Source organism: Mustelus asterias, chromosome 22 (assembly GCF_964213995.1).
Source record: "Mustelus asterias chromosome 22, sMusAst1.hap1.1, whole genome shotgun sequence".
NCBI classification, from domain to species: Eukaryota; Metazoa; Chordata; class Chondrichthyes; order Carcharhiniformes; family Triakidae; genus Mustelus; species Mustelus asterias.
In genome coordinates, this window is record NC_135822.1 from 25,923,609 (window position 1) to 25,947,710 (window position 24,102).

General features: G+C 43.5%; 1 protein-coding gene across 1 annotated transcript in view; it reads left to right on the forward strand.

The window, feature by feature from the left end:
* The window catches only part of zmynd12 (zinc finger, MYND-type containing 12), a 30,425-nt gene that overhangs the window by 5,964 nt on the left and 359 nt on the right, over positions 1–24,102 (forward strand). The window contains exons 3-7 of the mRNA XM_078239029.1: positions 5,380–5,551; positions 14,255–14,424; positions 15,550–15,672; positions 18,381–18,507; positions 21,185–21,330. Of these exons, the coding sequence (XP_078095155.1) occupies positions 5,380–5,551; positions 14,255–14,424; positions 15,550–15,672; positions 18,381–18,507; positions 21,185–21,330 (738 nt within the window). The remainder of the gene's footprint in view (positions 1–5,379; positions 5,552–14,254; positions 14,425–15,549; positions 15,673–18,380; positions 18,508–21,184; positions 21,331–24,102) is intronic.

Sequence of the window (24,102 nt, forward strand, 5' to 3'; positions counted from 1 at the left end):
GATTTCAACTCCATTTACCCGCTCTCTCCCCATAGCCCTTAATTCCTCGAGAAATCAAGAATTTATCAATTTCTGTCTTGAAGACGCTCAATGTCTCGGCCTCCACAGCCCTCTGTGGCAATGAATTCCACAGACCCACCACTCTCTGGCTGAAGAAATTTCTCCTCATCTCTGTTCTAAAGTGACTCCCTTTTATTCTAAGGCTGTGCCCCCGCGTCCTAGTCTCCCCTGTTAATGGAAACAACTTCCCTACGTCCATCCTATCTAAGCCGTTCATTATCTTGTAAGTTTCTATCAGATCTCCCCTCAACCTCCTAAACTCCAATGAATATAATCCCACGATCCTCAGACGTTCATCGTATGTCAGGCCTACCATTCCTGGGATCATCCGTGTGAATCTCCGCTGGACCCGCTCCAGTGCCAGTATGTCCTTCCTGAGGTGTGGGGCCCAAAATTGCTCACAGTACTCCAAATGGGGCCTAACCAGTGCTTTATAAAGCCTCAGAAGTACATCCCTGCTTTTGTATTCCAAGCCTCTTGAGATAAATGACAACATTACATTTGCTTTCTTAATTACGGACTCAACCTGCAAGTTTACCTTTAGAGAATCCTGGACTAGGACTCCCAAGTCCCTTTGCACTTTAGCATTATGAATTTTGTCACCGTTTAGAAAATAGTCCATGCCTCTATTCTTTTTTCCAAAGTGTACGACCTCGCACTTGCCCACGTTGAATTTCATCAGCCACTTCTTGGACCACTCTCCTAAACTGTCTAAATCTTTCTGCAGCCTCCCCACCTCCTCAATACTACCTGCCCCTCCACCTATCTTTGTATCATCGGCAAACTTGGCCAGAATGCTCCCAGTCCCGTCATCTAGATCGTTAATATATAAAGAGAACAGCAGTGGCCCCAACACTGAACCCTGCGGGACACCACTTGTCACCGGTTGCCATTCTGAGAAAGAACCTTTTATCCCAACTCTCTGCCTTCTGTCTGACAGTCAATCGTCAATCCATGTTAGTACCTTGCCTCGAATACCATGGGCCCTTATTTTACTCAGCAGTCTCCCGTGAGGCACCTCTTTAACCTCTCCCGTAACCTCTTTAACCCCGTCTGCATGCTCCTCCAATTCTGACCTTTTGCACGTCCCTAAATTTTAATCACTCCACCATTTGTAGTGATGCTATCAGCTGCTATAGTCCTCCAGAATTTTTAGGAAATTAAGCCGGGCAGCTTGTAGAAGTGTCCGTGGGGGAGCATTTTGGTGACAGTGACCATAATTTGGTAAGATTTAAGGTAATTATGGGAAAGGACAAAGATAGATCAGAAATAAAGCTTCTGAATTGGGGGAAGGCCGATTTTAATGTGATAAGACAGGATCTGACCAAAGTGGACTGTGAGCAGCTGCCTCTAGGAAAATGCACATCAGAGCAGTGGGAGTCATTCAAAAAGGAGATAGAGTAGAGTCAGGTAAAGGGTGGGACCAAAATTCCAAAGAACTTTGGATGTCAAGGGATATACAGGATTGGATAAGGAAAAAAAGGGAGGCCTGTGGCAGATACAGGCACTCAAAATAGTGGGTGCCCGACAGCACTATAGAAAGTGCAGGGAGGTATTTTTTTTAATGTTGGAAAGTGAAGAGGTGGCATGAGAAAACACTGGCAGGTCAAATAAAGGAAAATCACAAGGTGTTTTGTAAATATATTAAAGGCAAGAGGGTCACCAGGGAAAGAGTAGGCTCATTAGGGACCAAAGCGGCAATGTGTGTGTGGAGCTGAAAGATGTAGGTGAGGTAGTAAATGAGTATTTTGCTTCTGTGTTCACTTTGGAGAAGGACATTGAATGTATAGAAAGCAGGAAGGGGGATTGTGATATCATTGAACAGATTAGAATTGAGAGGGAGGAGGTGTGAGCGGTTTTAGCGGGATTGAAAGTGGATAAATCCCCAGACCCAGACGAGATGTATCCCTGATTGTTGTGGGAGGCAAGGCAGCAGATTGTAGGGGCTCTAACCCCAATTTTCAAATCCTCCCTGACTACAGGAGAGATACAGTGAGGAGTCTAACAACACCAGGTTAAAGTCCAACAGGTTTATTTGGTAGCAAAAGCCACTCGCTTTCGGAGCGCTGCTCCTTCGTCAGGTAAGTGGGAGATCTGCTCATAAACAGCAAGCAGGGCATATAAAGACACAAACTCAATTTACAGAATAATGAATAATGATTGGAATGCGAGTCTTTACAGCTAATCAAGTCTTAAAGGTACAGACAGTGTGAGTGGAGCGAGCATTAGCACAGGTTAAAGAGATGTGTATTGTCTCCAGACAGGACAGCCAGTGAGACTTTGCAAGTCCAGGCAAGTTGTGGGAGTTACAGATAGTGTGACATGAACCCAAGATCCCGGTTGAGGCAGTCCTCATGTGTGCGGAACCTGGCTATCAGTCTCTGCTCAGCGACTCTGCGCTGTCGTGTGTCGTGAAGGCCGTCTTGGAGAATGCTTACCCGAATATCAGAGGCCGAATGCCCATGACCGCTGAAGTGCTCCCCAACAGGAAGAGAACAGTCTTGCCTGGTCATTGTCGAGCGGTGTTCATTCATCCGTTGTCGTAGCGTCTGCATGGTTTCCCCAATGTACCATGCCTCGGGACATCCTTTCCTGCAGCATATCAGGTAGACAATGTTGGCCGAGTTGCAAGAGTATGTACCGTGTACCAGGTGGATGGTGTTCTCACGTGAGATGATGACATCTGTGTCGATGATCCGGCATGTCTTGCAGAGGTTGCTGTGGCAGGCTTGTGTGGTGTCGTGGTCTCTGTTCTCCTGAAGGCTGGGTAGTTTGCTGCGGACAATGGTCTGTTTGAGGTTGTGCGGTTGTTTGAAGGCAAGAAGTGGAGGTGTGGGGATGGCCTTGGCGAGATGTTCGTCTTCATCAATGACATGTTGAAGGCTCCGGAGGAGATGTCGTAGCTTCTCCGCTCCGGGGAAATACTGGACGACGAAGGGTACTCTGTCCACCATGTCCCGTGTTTGTCTTCTGAGGAGGTCGGTGCGGTTTTTCGCTGAGGTGCGTCGGAACTGTCGATCGATGAGTCGAGTGCCATATCCTGTTCTTATGAGGGCATCTTTCAGCGTCTGGAGGTGTCTGTTGCGATCCTCCTCATCCAAGCAGATCCTGTGTATACGGAGGGTTTGTCCATAGGGGATGGCTTCTTTAACGTGTTTAGGGTGGAAGTTGGAGAAGTGGAGCATCATGATGTTATCTGTGGGCGTGCGGTACAGTGAGGTGCTGGGGTGACCGTCCTTAATGGAGATGCATGTGTTCAAGAATGCAACCGATTCTGGAGAGTAGTCTATGGTGAGCCTGATGGTGGGATGGAACTTGTTGATGTCATCATATAGTTGTTTCAGTGATTGTTCACCATGAGTCCAAAGGAAGAAAATGTCATCGATGCATCTAGTGTATAGCATCGGTTGAAGGTCCTGTGCGGTGAAGAAGTCTTGTTCGAAGGACAGATGCCAGAGGACTGGAGGACAGCTAATGTGGTACCATTATTCAAGAAGGGAAGTAGGGAAAAAAACAGGTAATTACAGGCCAATATCAGTGGGAGGGAAATTATTGGAAATAATTCCAAGGGACAGAATTAATTTCCACTTGGAGAGGCAAGGATTAATCAAAGTTAGTCAGCATGACTTTGTCAGGGGAAGATCATGTCTAACAAATTTGATTGAATTTTTCGAGGAGATGACTCGGTGTGTAGATGAGGGCAGTGCAGTTGATGTGGTCCACACATAGACTTCAGTAAGGCTTCTGACAAAGTCCCGAGTAACTCTGATCAAGAAGGTAAGAGTCTGTGCTATCCAGGGCAATTTGGCAAATTGGATCCAAAATTGGCTTTGTGGCAGGAAGCAGTGGGTGATGGTCGAAGGTTTTTTTTTGTGACTGGAAGCCTGTGTCCATTGGTGTACTGTAGGGATCGGTGCTGGGTCCCTTGCTGTTTGTAGTATACGTTAATGATCTAGACATGAATGTGGGAGCTATGATCAGTAAGTTTGAAGAGGATCAGAGAAACATTGGGGTGCATATCCGTAGATCTCTGAAGGCAGCAGGACAGGTAGATAAGGTAGTGAAGAAGGCATATGGGACACTTGCTTTTATTAGTTGAAACACAGAATATAAGAGCAGGGAGGTTATGATGGAGTTGTATAGAACACTTATTAGGCCACAGCTGGAGTGTGCAGTTATGGTTGCCACACTATGGAAGGAAGAGAAGGTGCAAAGGAGATTCACCAGGAGGTTGCCTGGGCTGGAGCATTTCAGCTATGAAGAGAGGCTGGTTAGGCTGGGATTGTTTTCCTTGGAGCAGAGAAGGCTGGGGGGTGGGGAAGACCTCATTGAGGTATACAAAATTATGAGGGGCAAAGATAGAGTAGCTAGGAAAGATTTTTTCCCCTTAGTAGAGGGTTAGTAACCAGGGGCTATAGATTTAAAGTAAGGGGCAGGAGATTTAAAGGGGATTTGAGGAAAATCTTTTTCTCCCAGAAGGTGGTGGGAATTTGGAACTCACTGCCTGAAAGGGTGCTGGAGGCAGGAACTCTCATAACATTTAAGAATGAGCACTTGAAATGCCATAGCATATGAGACTATGGAGCAAGTCCTGGAATATGGGATAAGAATAGATGGGTGTTTGATGGCTGGCACAGACATGATGGGCCGAAGGGTCCTTTTTTGTGACTCTCTGACACTGAGTATGTTTGTCATCCATTTTTGGAATAGTACAATTGGCCAGAATGTTCTTGCATTAAAGTATGAGTTGAAACTTACACATGACAAGTGGCACTTTGTGTAGTAATGGAGTGCTGCCTGACTGGTATACATAGAAAAGCATTCAAGGGAGGCAGTAATTACATTGGAACAAAATTTAATTGGCTGTCTTGCATCTGGTGTTTGTCAGTAGTTCTATTAACTGGTTGCTATGCTAAATTAATTAGAAGGGTAAAAGGTAATTTGATTGAAACATATAAGATCCTGAGGGGTCTTCACAGGGTGGATGTGGAGAGGATGTTTTCTCTTTAACATTAACATTAAGACGCAGTGAAATTTTTTCTCTCAGAGGGTTCTTTGGAACTCTTCCTGACAAGGGGGTGGTGGCAGAGTCTTTGAAGATTTTTAAGGCAGAGCTAGATAGATTCTTGGTAAGCAAAGGGTGATAGGTTATTGGAGGTTACTATCGGATCAGCCATGGTCTTATTAAATGGCAGAGCAGGCCAAATGGCCAACTCCTGCTCCTTATTTGTATGTTCTTGTGTAATTCCATAGATCACAGAATTCTCAAAATTTAATACTGATGTTTCACATTTGTCTAATGGTTTTGCTGTTTTACAGAAACACCTCATTAATCTGACACGAACTGTGGCCCAGAAGCTTCTTTTTGAGGGTAAACATGAGGAAGCGATTCCTGGAGCCTTGCAGTCTCTGCGCTTTGCGACTGCTGTTTACGGCAGCACCTCTGCTGAACTAGTGCCATCTCAGTTACTCTTGGCAGAGGCCAGTATTGGTAAGAATGCGTTCTGTGTTACTGGGGGTTTGTCACTTGTGTAGAACCGTAAAATCATTAAACATGTCAGCATGAACTGTATCAGATCATCCACTTTGGACATAAGAAAAATAGATCAGATTACTTTGTAAATGGTGAGAAGCTCAGAACTGTGGAAGAGCAGAGAGATTTAGTAATCCAAGAACAGAAATCACCAACAGCTGAAGTTTAAGTTTATTTATTGTCACAAGTAGGCTTACATTAACACTGCAATGAAGTTACTGTGAAAATCCCCTAGTCGCCACACTCTGGGCCCTGTTCGGGTACACAGAGAGAATTTAGCATGGCCAATGCACCTAACCAGCACGTCTTTCAGAATGTGGGAGGAAACCCACGCAGACACGGGGAGAACATGCAAACGCCGCACAGACAATGACCCAAGCCGGGAATCGAACCCGGGTCCCTGGCGCCGTGAGGCAGCAGTGCTAACCACTGTGCCACCACTGCTATTGGATAGGTACAAAAATAATTTAAACAGTTTATCTCTTTATCTCATGGGGGATGGAATACAAAGGAATGGAAGTTATGGGTGGCACAGTGGTTAGCACTTCTGCCTCACCAGGCTAGGGACCCGGCTTCAATTCCGGTTTTTGGTGACTGTCTGTGTGAAGTTTGCATGTTCTCTCCACGTCTGTGTGGATTTCCTCCAGATTCTCTGATTTCCTCCCACAGTCCAAAGATGTGCAGGTTATGTGGATTAGCCATGGTAAATGTGTGGGGTTACAAGGATAGAGCAGAGGGCCTTGGTCAGATGCTCTTTCAGAGAGTCAGTGCAGACTCAACGGGCTAGGTGGCTTCTTTCTGCACTGTAGGGATTCTTTGATTCACTATAGTGGTTCTATGATATAGTGATATAAAGCTACCCATTCCTACAGTAGTGCAGTTTTGGCTAAAAAGATTAAATTATGTTACAAGGTCCATAGATTTATACAGTTCAGTATAGAAGATTAATTTAGAACATTCCTGTGTCTAGTGTCACATGAAGCAGACAAAGCACAAGCAGTTGTTTTTCCTCGACCAGGTTGCCAGAGGCTATAACTTGAGGAACACCATTCCGTATTAAGCAATAACTGACAAGGATGCTCTCCCAATCTGCCATTGGCATGTGAGAAGGAATTACAGGTTGATAATCAACCTGTTTGGCTACATCATGAACACAACTTCTGTCGTTAGCAAGTCCTGGACTGGGACTCAAACTTGGAGCTTCTGGTTCAGAGGCAGGGACACTATTCACTGCACTGCTGCCCACATAAATTCGTCACCATTCTCTGCCTGCTCCACAATGACATGCAAGCCATGATCCTCACCAACAGAACCACTACAGACCCAATGCAAGTGCAAACTGGGGTCAAACAGGGCTGCGTCATTGCACCAACGCTCTTCTCCATCTTCCTCAAGCAACACTCCACCCCATCACCTTGAATCTCCCAGCTGGAGTGGAGCTAATCTACCAGACAAACAGGAAACTATTCGATCTCCAATGCCCCCAGGCCAGAATCAAGATCACCCCAACTTCTGTCAATGAGCTGCAGTACGCAGATGATGCATGTGTGCGCGCACATTCAGAGGCTGAACTACAAACCACCGGCTATGCATTCACTGTGGCATATGAGAAATTGGGCCTAAGACTAAACATCCGGAAGACAAAGGTTCTCTACCAGCCCACTCCTGCCACACAAAATTGCTCCCTGACCATCAAGATCCACGGTGAGCCCTTGGACAATGTGGATAATTTCCCACATCTAGGGAGCTTCCTCTCGGCACGGACAGACATCGACAGTGAAATCCAACATTGACTTCAATGCGCCAGTGCAGTCTTCGGATGCCTGGGGAACAGAGCGTTTGAAGACCAAGATCTCAAATCCAGCACCAAGCTCATCTACAGAACAGCCGTGGTTCCCACCCTCCTGTATGAATCAGAAACATGGACGACGTACAGCAGACATCTCAAATCCCTGGAGAGATATCACCAACATTGCCTCCACAAAATCCTGCAAATCCACTGGCAGGATAGCCGTACCAACATGAGTGTCCTCTCCCAAGCCAATATCCCCCATATTGATGCACTGGTCACCCTCGACCAGCTGCGATGAGTGGGCCACTTTGTCCCCATGCCTGACACAAGACTCCCAAAATAAGTACTCTATTCGACAACGGCAGGCGATTACAAAGAGGGCAGAGGAAATGCTACAAGGACACACTGAAAGCCTCTCTAAATAAATGCAGCATCCCCATCAACGTGTGGGAATTGCTTGCCTTAGAATGCATAATCACCTCAAGTGTCACTGGGTGGATCACGCAGAGGCAAAGCATAAACAATGGAACGAGAACGCAGAATCCAGAGCGTCCCAACCACCTCATCAAACACCACCTGCCAAGCCTGGTGGCCAAGTCTGCGGCTCCAGGATTGGAGCCACCACAAAACCCACCTCTCCAGAGTGGAAGCAAGTCATCCTCGCGCTGTGAGACTGTCAAAGAAGATTAAAGAGTGTTCTAACTGAAATGTTTAAGATGGTTAATTGAGATGATAAGGTCAATAGAGAGAAACTATTACTCTGGTGGTTCAGTCCAGAACAAGGAGAGCATTTAAAAAAAGGGGCAGCATGGACAAGCTGGGCCGAAGGGCCTGTTTCCATGCTGTAAACCTCTATGACTCTATAACATTTTATATGGAGCCAGGCCAATCGGCCATGATTTCAGAAGCACTTTTCATACAAATGTTAATGAAAATTTGGAAAAAACTGTGAATTGAAAATTTCTCTTCAGGTCCTAGAATGGGATTTGACTGAGCCACAGCTGACGCCATGAGGAAACAGAGGATGAAAAGCTCTGCAATATACCTGGGCCTAATTCCACCTTGAGAAAGGCATTTTTTTCTCACATGGTAGGGTTGTTGTAGAAGGGATGTTTTCAGCTTGGGCATGGGTGGCACTGGCTTGCATCCAGGTGAGAGGCTGGAAGAGACGTGTTAGAACATAGAACATAAAACAGTACAGCACAGAACAGGCCCTTCGGCCCACAATGTTGTGCCGAGCTTTATCTGAAACCAAGATCAAGCTATCCCACTCCCTATCATCCTGGTGTGCTCCATGTGCCTATCCATTAACCGCTTAAATGTTCCTAAAGTGTCTGACTCCACTATCACTGCAGGCAGTCCATTCCACACCCCAACCACTCTCTGCGTAAAGAACCTACCTCTGATATCCTTCCTGTATCTCCCACCACGAACCCTATAGTTATGCCCCCTTGTAATAGCTCCAGCTCAAGGGATTGGAAGGGGTTTGTGCTCACGGGGTTGAAGGAAGTCACGATCAATTTCTACAGTGTATGTCGGAGGAATTCATGTTCCGTTTGTTTGTCCAAGAGCTAGGAGTTTCTTACCTTGATTGTTAGGGAAGGTCAGAGAGTTATTATCTGCAGAAAGCTGCAGCATAATAGGACTTGGGGTTCTTGTGCACAAAACACAGGAAGCTAGCACACAGGTGCAGCAGGTAATCAGGAAGGGTAATGGAATAATGGCCCTTATTTCAAGGGGGTTGGAGTATAAAAGTAGGGAAGTCTTGCTGCAACTGTAAAAAGTACTGGGAGACCACATCTGGAGTACTATTAACAGTTTTGGTCCCCTTATTTAAAGGAAAGATATTATTTCATTGGAACAGTTCAGAGAAGGTTCACTAGGATAATCCCCAGTATGGAGGGATTGTCTTATGAGGAAAGGTGAAACAGGCTGGGATTCTACTCATTGGAATTTAGAAGAATGAGAGGTGATCTCATTGAAACGTGTGGGTTTCTTCAGGGGCTTGACAGGGTAAATGCTGAGAGGATGTTTTCTCCCATTGGAGAATCTAGGACCAGAAGGCATAGCCTCAGAATAAAGGGGCGCCAATTTAATACGGAGATGAGGAGAAATTTCTTGTCTCAGACAGTTGTGAGTCATTGAAACTCCTTGCCACAGAGAGCGGTGGGGGCAGAATCCTTGTGTATATGTAAGGCTGAGATAGATTTTTGATCAGTAAGGAAATCAAGGGTTACGGGAAAAGGGCAGGAAGATGGACGTGAGGAATGTCGGATCAGGTATGATCCTACTGAATGGCGGAACAGGCTCGAGGGGCCGAACAGCCTACTCCTGTGCCTATTTCCTATGGTCCATTGCTAGTATTCTCCACTTTTGTCTTTGACAATTAATTAGTTATGCATTCTTGGGCATCCAATGTTTTAACCCTGGTTCTTGGGATCGCTGAAATTTCTGGTCAGCATGTTGAGGTTGGAATAGGAGGGGAGGGGAGTTGCTGCTGATCTACTGATTGAGATGGAGGGGGTAATGATTCGAGCAAATTGGATCACTGAAATGAGATGAATTTCAACTTTTCTGCAGGGGAGAAATCAAAATATTAACTGTTGTGAAATATTTTCTCAACAGTAGATAGTGAAAGCTATTGGTTTGCATTTGTGTGGGTGTGGGTCTGGGACACATCATAGAATCTATAGTGCAGAAGGAGGCCATTTGGCCCATCAAGCCTGCACCGACAACAATCTCACCCAGGTCTTATCGTCGTAACCTTCCTAATCCCCTGACACACTAAGGAGCAATTTAGCATGGCCAATCAACCTAATTTGCACATCTTTGGACTGTCGGAGGAAACCGGAGCACCCGAAGGAAACCCATGCCGACACGGGGAGAATGTGCAAACTCCACACAGTCACCTGAGACCAGAATTGAACCCGGGCCCTGACGCTGTGAGGCAACAGTGCTAACCACTGTGCCACCGTGCTGCCAATGCTACGAGTAGCATTGATCTTGCCTCATTATTTTTCCTAATTCTATGATCGATGATTTGTTATAGAGTCATAGAATCATAGAGGTTTATAGCATGGAAACAGGCCCTTCGGCCCAACATGTCCATGCTACCCTTTTTTTTAAAACCCCTAAGCTAATCCCAATTGCCCGCATTTGGCCCATATCCCTCTATACCCATCTTATCCATGTAACTATCTAAATGCTTTTTAAAACACAAAATTGTACCCGCCTCTACTACGACCTCTGGCAGCTTGTTCAAGACACTCACCACCGTCTGTGTGAAAAAATTGTCCCTCTGGACACTTTTGTATCTCTCCCCTCACCTTAGACCTATGCCCTCTAGTTTTAGACTCCCCTACTTTTGGGAAAAGATATTGACTATCTAGCTGATCTGTGCGCCTCATTATTTTATAGACCTCTATAAGATCACCCCTCAGCCTCCTACGCACCAGAGAAAAAAGTCCCAGTTTATCCAGCCTCTCCTTATAACCCAAACCATCAAGTCCCGGTAGCATCCTAGTAAATCTTTTCTGCACTCTTTCTAGTTTAATAATATCCTTTCTATAATAGGGTGACCAAAACTGCACACAGTATTCCAAGTGTGGCCTTACCAATGTCTTGTACAACTTCAACAAGACGTCACAACTCCCAGTTTATTGCTGAGGATGGTTGTGGGTCTGCTTAATGACTTAGCGAGTGAATTTAATAAGGTGCTAGCCAGTATTGGGCTTTTTCAATTTCAGCTTGGAATTTTGAGTTTTATCATTACATAATGGGATCCTCAGTGAGCCATTGAAAGGAAGGTTGCGTTTTTTTTTAAGTAATGCATTAAAAGTCATTTCTGCTCCTTCCATAATTCCTTAGGAAGGTGAATTTCCTCAGGATTTCTTCTGCCATCATAACTTAAGTGGAAACTACATGTTTAGTGATTCATTTCTGGGGATTTTGGTTCGAATCCTGCCATGGCAGATCGTGGAATTTGAATTCAATAAAAAAAGTATCTGGAATTAAGAATCTGCTGATGACCATGAAACCATTGTCAATTGCCATAAAACCCACCTGGTTCACTAGAACAAAGAACAAAGAAAATTACAGCACTTTGGCCCTCCAAGCCTGTGCCAACCATGCTGCCCGACTTAACTAAAACCCCCTACCCTTCCGGGGACTATATCCCTCTACTCCCATCCTATTCATGTACTTGTCAAGACGCCCTTAAAAGTCACTACCGTATCCGCTTCCACTACCTACCCCGGCAACGAGTTCCAGGCACCCACTACTCTCTGTGTAAAAAATCTGCCTCGTACATTTCCTTTATACCTTCCACCCTGGGAAAAAGTTTCTGACTATCCACTCTGTCCATGCCTCTCATAATGTTGTAGACTTCTATCAGGTCTCCCCTCAACCTCCGTCGTTCCAGTGAGAACAAATCAAGTTTCTCCAACCTCTCCTCATAGCTAATGCCCTCCATACCAGGTAACGTCCTGGTAAATCTTTTCTGTACCCTCTCCAAAGCCTCCACATCCTTCTGGTAGTGTGGCGACCAGAATTGAACACTATATTCCAAGTGCAGCTTAACTAAGGTTCTATAAAGCTGCAACATGACTTGCCAATTTTTAAACTCAATACCCCGGTCGATGAAGGCAAGCATGCCGTATGCCTTCTTGACTACCTTCTCCACCTGCATTGCCACTTTCAGTGACCTGTGTACCTGTACACCCAGATCCCTTTGCCTATCAATACTCTTAAGGGTTCTGCCATTTACTGTATATTTCTTATCTGTATTAGACCTTCCAAAATGCATTACCTCACATTTGTCTGGATTAAACTCCATCTGCCATCTCTCCGCCCAAGTCTCCAACTGATCTATATCCTGTTGGTCCTCTGATGGTCCTCATCGCTGTCCGCAAATCCACCAACCTTTGTGTCGTCCGCAAACTTACTAACCAATCCAGTTACATTTTCCTCCAAATCATTTATATGTATTACAAACAGCAAAGGTCCCAGCACTGATCCCTGAGGAACACCACTTGTCACAGCCCTCCATTCAGAAACGCACCCTTCCACTGCTACCCTCTGTCTTCTTTGACTGAGCCAGTTTTGTATCCACCTTGCCAGCTCACCTCTGATCCCATGCGACTTCACCTTCTGCACCAGTCTGCCATGAGGGACCTTGTCAATGGCCTTACTGAAGACAACATCCACTGCCCTACCCTCATCAATCATCTTCATCACTTCCTCAAAAAACTCGATCAAGTTCGTGAGACACGACCTCCCCTTCACAAAACCATGTTGCCTCTCACTAATACGTTCACTTATTTCCAAGTGGGAATAAAGCCTGTCTCGAAGAATCCTCTCCAATAATTTCCCTACCACTGATGTAAGGCTCACCGGCCTGTAATTACCTGGATTATTCTTGCTTCCCTTCTTAAACAAAGGAACAACATTGGCTATTCTCCAATCCTCTGGGACCTCCCCTGTAGCCAGTGAGGATACAAAGATTTCTCTCAAGGCCCCAGCAATTTCCTCCCTTGCCTCTCAGTATTCTGGGGTATATCCCATCAGGCCCTGGGGACTTGTCTACCTTAATGTTTCTCAAGAACCCCAATACCTCCTCCTTTTTGATCTCAACATGACTCAAACTATCTACACATCCTTTCCCAGACTAATGTCCTTTAGGGAAAGAAATCTGCCATCCTTACCTGGTCTGGCCTACATGTGACTCCAGAGCCACAGCAATGTGGTAGACTCTCAACTGCCCTCGGGCAACTAGGAATGGGCAATAAATGCTGGCCAGCCAGCGACGCCCATGTCCCACAAATAAAAAAAAAATTGAACCTCCATCAAACTGCAGAGAGGAAGAATTCTGAAGAAATTTGACCACTTGTGTATTAATTTTCAGGCAGATCTAGCATTTTTTTTTTACAGCCCATACACATTGCCAGGCACTTTCTGATTGTTATTCAAACCTTTCCTTTCTGTTATTTGCACATTCACCACTATTGAGTTCCTCAACATCATTTCTGGTTCCAGGAAACCCACTTGCACTCAAACCTGAAACTTGTGGTCCACCTGAATGAGTTCGGGAGAGCTCAGGTTGATGGTCCCACATGTGACCGAGCAGCAGCTGTAAAGCCTGTTCTGGAGCACAGCCCTGTAAATCAATAGGAGCGTCGAAAGACTCCTGCACTCCCAACCGTGCTCACCTGTCTCAGAGCCCCACCCTACTCATCCTCTTTGTCACCAACCCCCCACCCGCTCCAAAAACCCATACCTCTGACTCTGCCCAACTGCCCTCCTTCCTCAGCAACCTCCCGGCTCCTTAGTCCTGCCGATGTTGGAACAGAGACATTGATGCTGGAGGAGACTGGGGTTTGGGTGGGGGAGCAGAAATGATGATGGAGTGGCATAGCTACAATTAATATAGATCAAAGATAAGACTAAAAATACTTTAAAACACTTGTCATTGGACAAGGGACTTGGCTTTAGCTCTGGACAAGGGGGTCATAGCAATGCCTGAATTGTGACTCGCCATTGGGAATGACTTTCCAAATCAGCACTAAATTGATCTAAAATGCTTACTCACAGCTATTTATTACCACCATGCTATATGCTTGTTGTCTTTTGGTTCCCAGATGTTATTAATAATAACACTTTGAACTTGGAAAGGTCAGAAACTCTAATTTTGCTACGCTGCCTTGTATAATAGAGGGATTGGATTGAACTGGTTCTGTACACATCACATCAGTCTGTAGTGCAGCTGTGGAATGTGGCTCCCGGAACACTTGCACATAACACATAAGTTCACTAACTGTTGTATTAATGTTCAATTAGTAATGTAACGTTTTTATCTTCTGAATGTTGCTCAGGCCTTCGACGGTTAGATGAAGCAGAAGAATACCTCTCTCAAGCTCAGTGGACAGTGATGAGAACCACAGAGTGTGTTAATGCCATCCAATATAAATTGTACCGAAACTTGGGCCTCTTGTACATAGCCAAATGCAACAACGAGAAAGCACTCTGGTACTTTGCTGATGATGTAAGTAGCTTAGAGTTGTCAGAGAACAGCTGAGTTTTCAGCTAAGCTTTTGCGGATGTTGAATGGAGTAGACTTCTGAAATTTGAAATACAGCATACATGTGCGCGACATATGACATGTTGTTCTTTCAAATCCCCCCCCTCTGATTTTCTCCTTCCCACATTCTAAAAGTGCTGACAGTAGCACAGATCTGGGAGTAACACGGACTCCTCATCCGAGATAATGGCAGCAGATATTTGATCACGGGGCAGTAATCCTTGTCTAGTTGAGAGAATCATTGAAACTGTTGAAAATGCTGAGGCCAAATATCTTAACCTATTTGCATTTCTACCCTATATTTAGGGGGTTTTTTGTGCTGCAAGCTGCCTGCTCAGTAGTGGACACTTCACCCCTGAGTAAGAAAGTTATGTGCATTCAGAGATGTGCAGATTGATGTTTTGTCCTGATGTAATTGGGTTTAGTGCATGATCCCACCATACATATCAAAAATCCACTCACTCCTTTTGACTGACACAGGCAGGATGATTTTTTTTAAAATCAAAAGATCTCAAATTGCATCACATTTTTAGAAGTCATTCTGCTTGTCCATTGCCATTTCAGCCCAACAGTCAGACATAAAATATTATTGCTAATAAAATAGAAATATCCTCAATGTAATTTTTGTTTAATTCATTCGTGGGACATGGGTGTCGCTGGCTGGCCGGCCAGCATTTATTACCCATCCCTGGTTGCCTGAGCTCAGTTGAGAGTCAACAACATTGCTGTAGCTCTGGAGTCACATGTAGGCCAGACCGGGTAAGGACGGCAGATTTCCTTCCCTAAAGGACATTAGTGAACCAGATGGGTTTTTCCAACATTCGACAATGGTTCCATGGTCATCAGGAGATACTTAATTCCAGATTTTTTTTATTGAATTCAAATTCCAGCATCTGCCGTGGTGGGATTCGAACCCGAGTCCCCAGAACATTAGGTGGGTTTCTGGATTAATAGTCCAGCGATAATATCACTAGGCCATCGCCTACCCTAATATTATGGTAAAACACAATGAAGAATGGATGCTGCACTATGAAAGCTGATTCATTTCCCATTTGAAAGAAACTAAGTGTAGAAATTTACGCTCAACAGATTTACCATGCTACTCAGGTGTTTAGTGCATCTGATGTTCACACATCTGGCGGGTATTTCCACATGGCCAACGTGTTTTACAAGATGCAAAAGATGGACATAGCAGACTCGCTGTACTCGGAGGTAAGAATCAGTATCACATACCCCACCACGATCAATACTTTCAGGACTAAGCAATTGGCAATTTTCTTGCCTCTGTGCTCGGCTTTGACAGATGCTAGAGCACAGTTCCATGGGGACACTCGTCTCTTGCTGTTACGTGTAATTTTTCTCAAGAACACTAATATTTGCAATTATTCAACCACAGAAGGTGATCACAGCTGAAGGCAATCCTGCCCCACCTCACACACGTTTGGGTGGTTTCTGACAGGTGATCTTGAGGAGGAACTTGGGATGATTTCCTGTGCCCTTCAGCCAGGGTGCGCCAATGCTAATTGTAGCACTTGATATGATACCCAGGTGAAACATGCTAACAAGCCAGAGCCACACCAGGACATCAATCCCACTAACTGGCTACGACCCATTAATTTAATTTTTGGGCCACTTTCAATCTTACAATTTTACTGCCAACAAATTCTCCATACAAGAAAAAAAAAGAACCTTTTTCTGATGGAGAGCAAGACACTCATGTAGCTCACGCTCTTCTTTTGAGGTTGCAGGATGGAAGCTCATCAGGACCTTTATTTATCCTTTACCTAACCTGGGAGTACTTGACGTAAATGGGCAGAAAAAGCCACATATCTATATCTGACTACAAATAGTGAGCACAAATTCCCAGAGAAGCGTGTAAATGGTGACATTTTAAGCGTGGATGTTAAGTGTCCATTTAGATTCTACATTATGCAAATGAATTTGGTACCATGGGTTTCAGTGCACAGGCAATCAGTGAACATAGGAAGTAACAAGATTAGGCCATTTGGCCTTTGAGCCAGCTCCACCATTCAATGAGATCATAGCTTCTCTTCTATCTCAACTTCGCCTTCCAACACTATCTCCATGTCTCTTAATTCCCTAGTACCCAAAAATGTATTGAGCTCCGTGCTGTATATATTCAATAACTGAGCATCTACAGCTTTCTAATAGAGAATGTTCCAATGATTCATGAACCTTTGAAGAAATTTATCATCTCAGTCCCAAATGGCTGACCTCATTCTGAAGTTATGAATCCTCCATTCTAGATTCCCAGGCAAGGACAGTGTCACTCTGTCAAGCCCCTTAAGAATTTTGTATGTTTCAATATATGTTTCAAGCCTTGTCTACTCAATTTCTCCTCGCAGGACAATCCCCCTCATCCCAGGATAAAGGCCAGTGCACCTTTGTTACACTCTATCAAGGGAAAGTGTGTCATTTCCATAAGTGGGGAGACCAAAACTGCACTCAGTACTCCAGTTTGGCCTCATCAGTGCCCTGTATAATTGTAGCAAGATTCCTTTACTCTTGCATTTCAATCCCTTGCTAACAAAAGCTAACATGGCATTTACCTTCCAAATTGCTTGTTGTACCTGCATGTTAACCTTTTGTGATTTTTGGGCACCTCTGAATTCATGCATTTCCCAGTCTGTCATTATTCACATAAAAAACGTTTTTATTTTTTTCTCACAAAGTGATAACTTCACACTTTGTCCCATTTTAGTTTAGTTTATTTATTTGTTTCACAAGTAGGCTTACATTAACACTGCAATGAAGTTACTGTGAAAATCCCCTAATTGCCACACTCCGGCGCCCGTTCGGGTACACTGAGGGAGAATTTAGCATGGCCAATGCACCTAACCAGCACGTCTTTGGACTGTGGGAGGAAACCAGAGCACCTGGAGGAAACCCACACAGACACGGGGGAGAATGTGCAGACTCAGCACCGACAGTGACCCAAGCCGGGAATCGAACCTGGGTCCCTGGTGCTGTGAGGCAGCAATGCTAACCACTGTGCTACCGTGCTACATTGTATTCCACCTGGCATGTTCTTGCCCACTCACCCAACATGTCTCTATACCTCTGCAGCCTCTTTGTGTCCTCCTGCTCATCGCTTACTTACCCATCTAACTTTGTAATGTCAGCAAATTTGGATAACATGATAAGAACATAAAATGGTGGAACAATTCAGTAGATCTGTCTCTCACTCCACTGATGCTGCCAGATTTAACATTTTAGGTTTGTGAAAGGTCACTAACCTGAAATATTAACTTTGTTTCTCTCTCCACAGATGCTGCCAAACCTGATCATGATTTCCAGCTTTGTTTTATTTCTTATTTACGGCAATCACAGTATTTTGTTTTGGATACGTCATACTTAGTCCCCTCATTTGGTACCCCACTGGTTATCGCCTGCTAACCTGAAAATGTCCTGTTTATTCCGACTGTCTGTTTGACGTTCATTAGAGAATCCTTAATCCAGGCTAATACTCCCAATCCCAAGAGTCCTAATTTAGTGTAGCCACCTTGAGTGGCAATTTATCAAAAGGCTTTTTGAAAATGCAAATACAAATACAGTACCAAAGAACCAAGTGGTTCCCTTTTATTCATCTTACCAATTACATCCTCAAAATCTCTTCACAAATGTGTCAAAATATAGCTTCCCTTTCATTAATCTGTGTTGACTCTGCTTAATCATATGATGATTTTATAGGTGTCTTGTTAGCATGTCCCTAATAATATTCTAGTATTTTACCTATTAATGACATTAGGCTAACAGGCCTACAGTTCCTTATTGAGAGGTATTTTTTATTCTAACACTTATACATTTATTGGTTAGCGTACAAAAATATTTTAATAATTAAAGGTAGCTAAATGTGCTAATACATTTGAACAGAATTATGATTCATATTTTCATTATAGGTAACCGATATCTGGAACACTTTCCTGGGTGAACTGGTTGAGATGGAGATACAAAAAACATTGTGGAAAGCTGGCATCAGTTCCCCAGAACCAGGCACCATGATTGTGGAATTGGAGGATGTTTTTGGTCCGTGTTCTATGATTTAGCTGTTTCCTTAAAGTACAGTATTTACACACACAACTGTGATAATGGCAGGAAGCAAAACCAGCCACGTGCCAGAAAGTGTTTACCCCTCAGGGCAATCCCTCCAACAAAGGAGGTTGGATACTGGAGAGTACTTTTAAAATTTTGTCAAATATTCCCCCTGTAAATTAGTGATTAATTACTGACCAGCCAGCCCAAGCAATGAACAGAGTAATGGTTTGGTGTATCCAACAAACCGTAATGACCATTAAACTAGGTAGTATAGTCACCAGCCTACATGTAGGGTTATTGCAGTAAGAGTTAAACTTGAGGCAAAAGGGAATCAAAGGATATGAGGTGGGGGAGGGGGAGGGCGAGGGGGAGAGGGAGGGGGAGGTGCGGGGGACAGGCTATTGAGTTGGATGATCAGCCTTGATCATATTGAATGGCGGCAGAGCAGGTTTGAAGGGCCAAATGGCCTATTCCTCCTATTTTCTATGTTTCTATATCATAGTCTAATATTTCTGCATGTCCAGTATGAGAAAGTGCCTCACAGCACCAGGGATCCAGGTTCGATTCCCAGCTTGGGTCACTGCCTGTGTGGATTTTGCACGTTCTCCTCGTGTCTGCGTGGGTTTCCTCCAGGTGCTCCGGTTCCCTTCCACAGTCCAAAGATGTGCAGATTAGATGGATTGGTCATGCTAATTGCCCCTTAGGGTCAGGGGAATTAGCAGGGTAAATACATGGGTTACAGGGATAGGGCCCTAAGTTGCTTATGTCCTATCCTCACACTCACACACTAACTATACATTCAAATGCCAATTAACCCCTGCACAATTAAAGGTACCACACATCAGTGTACTTTGAATTCCTAATTAGTTTTAATTCTTAATTGGAGAATGGAGGCCTGAAGAATTTGTTGCTTGTATTATTTTTTGTTTATTAATTTATGTGATATGGGGGGGTCGCTGGCTAGACACCATAATAAGTAGTGTATAAATCAAATCAAAATGTGTTGGGTATGTAATAGTATGTTGATTAATCAGATACCTCCATCTCTTGGGACCACAAGTATGCCTGTATCTATGTATGTGAAGGCAAAGCTTATGCCCCTCTGAATAAAATCAAACTACATTTGGTTCTAATTTTGTCCTGTAAAACCTCTGGTCACTAATTATTGGTGTGGTACAGTTCCTCTGGGGTTGACAATGTTTTGATACTTCACCAAAATGACTGTAATCGAGAGAGTCCCAGACAAGAAACAGGGAGCAGTTCCAGTTAAGAAAGATGAGAGAGAAGGGTTCCAAGCAGAAAAGGAACTGTGGTTCGCAGACCTTAAGTGGAGAGAGCTCAGGGGAAGTCCTGGTAACCAAAGGAGGCAGCAGAATGGTGACTCTGTGCTGTGGCCATTGGGGTGAAGGTACCCCTTTGAAGTGGTAGTGTTCCACTTGACCTGACCAAAAAGCTGCAGTTGTGCTTCTGAATTGGTGCTGGAATGCAGACCAAGGAATCCAGGGGAATGGAGGTTTGGAAGAAGAGGCAGAAACCCAGCAAGGTGGGCAATCAATCATTGAGACCGTGCAAGTTGGAGTGACTTTGAGAGACTTCCAAGGTCAGATCTTTGAAAGTGAAGACTTGAATTCCTTGTGAGAGATAGTGAGATTAGTTGACTCACTGTTACTGATGACTGGCTGGGTTGTTGAGAAATCTGTGGCATCGTATTAGTTGCATTTGCCATTCATCGTGCAGTGTGGTGCGTTCAACCGCAGTTAGCCTGTTAATTGACATGTCCCTTTTATTAACCCTGAATGTTATAGTTATGGTAGATAATGTAAATTGTTTTATCTTTATGACCTTGTAAAGTTTATTTTTGTTTGTTCAAAACCTGTGGAATCTTATGGCTTTTTTCTCTGGGCACGTGAGTTTAATCTCAAATGCTGCTACTTTAAACAAAAGGTTATTGGTCCCTAGCCACATCAAAACCAAAATCTTGGAAGTCTGATCCAAGATCATAACAACAGACATTGAATCTAACCTCTTCCGTAATTCTGTAACTATTTTAAAATATTTCCTCATCACTCACAGACCAATAGTGGAAATAGTCTTTCTCTGTTCATTCCATAAAATCCCTTCTTAATTTAAGACTGAAAATAATCCCTTGTCTTCTCTGCTTACATGGACAGAGTTCCAACTTGTTTTACTCATTGATGGGATGTGTGTGTCGCTGACTGGGTCAGCATTTATTACACATCTTTTGAACTGAGTGGCTTCCTAGGTCATTTCAGAGGGCAGTTAAGAATCAACCACGTTGCTGTGGATCTGGAGTCACACATAGGCCTGAATAGATAAGGACAGCAGGTTCCTACCCCCACCCACACCCCCCCCCAACTAGAAAAATGACTGACCCAAGGAGCCTATCAACACTCACAGCAGGTCCCACTCTCGTCACTAGGCAGAAACCACATTACCAGCATTGGAACATACTGTACCTTACACAGTGTTACAATGTCCACAGGGACACACAGAATGAATGGGCTTCGTAACAAAATTGTTTCTGTAAATTCTGTTTTCCCTTCTTGTGAATGGTTATCTCCCACTGAATTATGGCTACATAAGCTTGTCTGCATAATACTTGTGCGAGATTCCATTTCTAAATACAACCTCTCTGTCTCTCCTGAAGATGAAGCCCAGGAAGCAGAAGCAGTTCAAATCCTGCATGCAGTTTTTGATCTGCGGAACCAGGAGTACCTTCCAAAACAAGGCAAAATTGGAAAAATTGCTCACACCCTGGCCATGCTTTATTACCTGTTCTTGGATTTTAAAAAGGTAGGCTTCACATTGCCCTTTCAGGAGATGCAAGCGTAACATATACAGATGATAAAATGGTCGCCGGAATAAACTTGGTCGTTGACAACACTGTAACCATGAATTTCTGCACTCATCCATTGTGTCAAATTGCAAAAGACTAGGTTAAGCTTTTGTCAAACTGCTAAGCAATGAAACCTCAAAAAGGCCACAAATAAGGAGATAAAAAGTCCCATTGCATTATAATAGTACCACATAAAAGTCAATGGCAAGGTGGGTAAGAGCATCATTAATGATATCGAGTCAGAAAAAAAATCTAGTCTCTGATTCTGCACTAGTTTACCAAATTTCAGCTGGTTCAGCGTCCCTACTGGAAATAGCACATATTCAAAGTGACATTTGATGTCTGTGTTCATGAGAAGAATTGATCACATGGGTCAAGATACTGCCAGAACTCATTAATGCAGGTTAGTACCTTTGGGAAAGTAGTCTATTTTTTATATAGGGGAGAATGCTTTCAATTACATTATTATCACATCCCATGAAGAGCACAGAAATTGTTAAAAACACTATTCAATGTGGTACTGGACAAAATCAACCTGAAGGTCAAATTTTTAGTCGGTTATTGTTACAGTTAAATAAAAAATAAGACTTGCACTTACTAAATCACTTTCACAACCGCCATACATATTGAAGCGCTTTACAAGTTTAGTTACTGTTGTCATGTAGAAAATGTGGCAGTCAGAATGCACACAGTAAACTCACACAAACAGCAAAAAATGTGACAGCGACCAGATGATGTCTTGTGATATCTATTGGGGGATAAATATTGGCCAGGACACTGGGGAGAACCCCTCTGCTCTTCTTCATAGTGCCATGGGATCTTTTACACCAAAAGACAGTACTTCTGACAGTGCAGCACTCCCTCCATCGCCCTCCCTCCCTGCAATGCTTGAATCCAGAACCTTGTTACTCAGAGATAAAGGGTGCTGTGAAGTAAGCCACAACTGATATTCAGTTGATTCCATCCGTTGAAGCAGCTGGACCACGTAACTGGTTTTCAACTTTCTCTACACCCTAGCTATGACTGTAACACTACATTCTGCACTCTCTCCTTTCCTTCTCTATGAACGGTATGCTTTGTCCATTTGGTGCGCAAGAAACAATACTTTTCACTCTATACTAATACATGTGACAATAATAAATCAAGTCAAATGAAGAAGTTTGGACTCTCACCAACCAATGATAGAAATCTCATCAAAAATTGGGCAGATGTAGCCAAGATTTGGCTTGACACATCATCATTCACTGCTAAATTCACACACTAGGAATAGCCACTTTGTAGGGAGTTGGTGGTGCCTGTGGACCTGTACTTCAACAAGAATCAGAGAGATGAGATGGGGAACATCTACAGAGAGAGCAGACATGTTTCCGGTGTGCAAAATACCTCAGATGTTCATTTGCCTCTTTACTCCACAGATGCCTTTTCTTTAGAATCAGTAAGAAGGCATTGGTCATCAAACAAAAATGAGCCATTTTTTAGAAACCCAAATAACTAAGGAAACTTAGTGTACTCATTTGAATGCAGGACAGTGCAATTGCCTAGGAAGGATCGGAGGTCTCTCACGAGTCTTGAGATTACCCAAAGCGCTTAATTTGTTCAGAGGGAAGAGGAACTCCAATCACATTCCTATTGGTCTATATCTGAGCTGAAACGAGACAACTAAACCAAGAGGAAAGTTTTAAAGTTACTTCAGGTCAAAATTGCATTTTTATTAGGTACAGAATCAGCACATTAATGAATCTTTAAAGTGTATCAAAGGAAAACAGTGCAGGAATTTTCATGCAAATCATAAAAAGGGTGAATCCATTTCAGATGGCACATGAAAATGTTAATTTAAAACAATTAAGTCTTTTGATTTGAGAAACGTGTATAATTGTGAAAATTGGGAGAAAAATAATCAAGTAAATCTCTGTTTAGTGTTATAATCAATCCCATTTATAAGAAATCTAAGGTTCTGAGTACCATGGTAACACCCTTGGACAAATTCCTGCAACAGTAGTTACAACAACAGTAAATTCATTAAACTCTGGAACATGTGAAAATATAGCTGATAACTCATCCAGGTTCATTGTCCATTTGTTCTCATCACAATGTGGTAGTGGTTTGTCACCAGTCTGTTTCTTATCCTATTTTATACAAAAACTAGTTCAACAATTAGCACAGGATTATTGACCACTGTTAAATCAGGATATAGAAATGTTTTCAAAAGAAATCCTAAAATTCACATTGCCCTGTCTTTAAAAGCCTTGACACTGACAACATTAATGCAATACACACCCTTTATAAGTAGGCTGATGATCAATTTTGTCATATATTTTAATGATGCGTGTGCCCATATTGGGATGAATTCCCCCCCCCCGCCCCCCGGCTTGAGAGTCTAGAATGAAGAATCGTTGTTTGAGGATAAGTGATAAGCCACTTACGACAATGAATGAAGAAATTTCCCCTCATGAGGGGAGTGAATCTTTGGAATTCTTGACCTCCTAGGGCTATGGATCAGTTAATGAGTCGAAAGATCAAGATTTGGGAGCATTAAGGAAACAAGACATATGGGAATAGTGCAGGAAAGTGGAATTGATGCAAATGATCAGCCAGAATCTTACAGAATGGCAAAGTAGGCCCAAAGGGTAATGTACAGCCTACTCTTGCTCCTATGTCTTATGCTTTCATAAGGGCAAGGATGGTCCATTAAAAGCATTGTACTGAAGAAAGAGTCATTCCTTTAATAC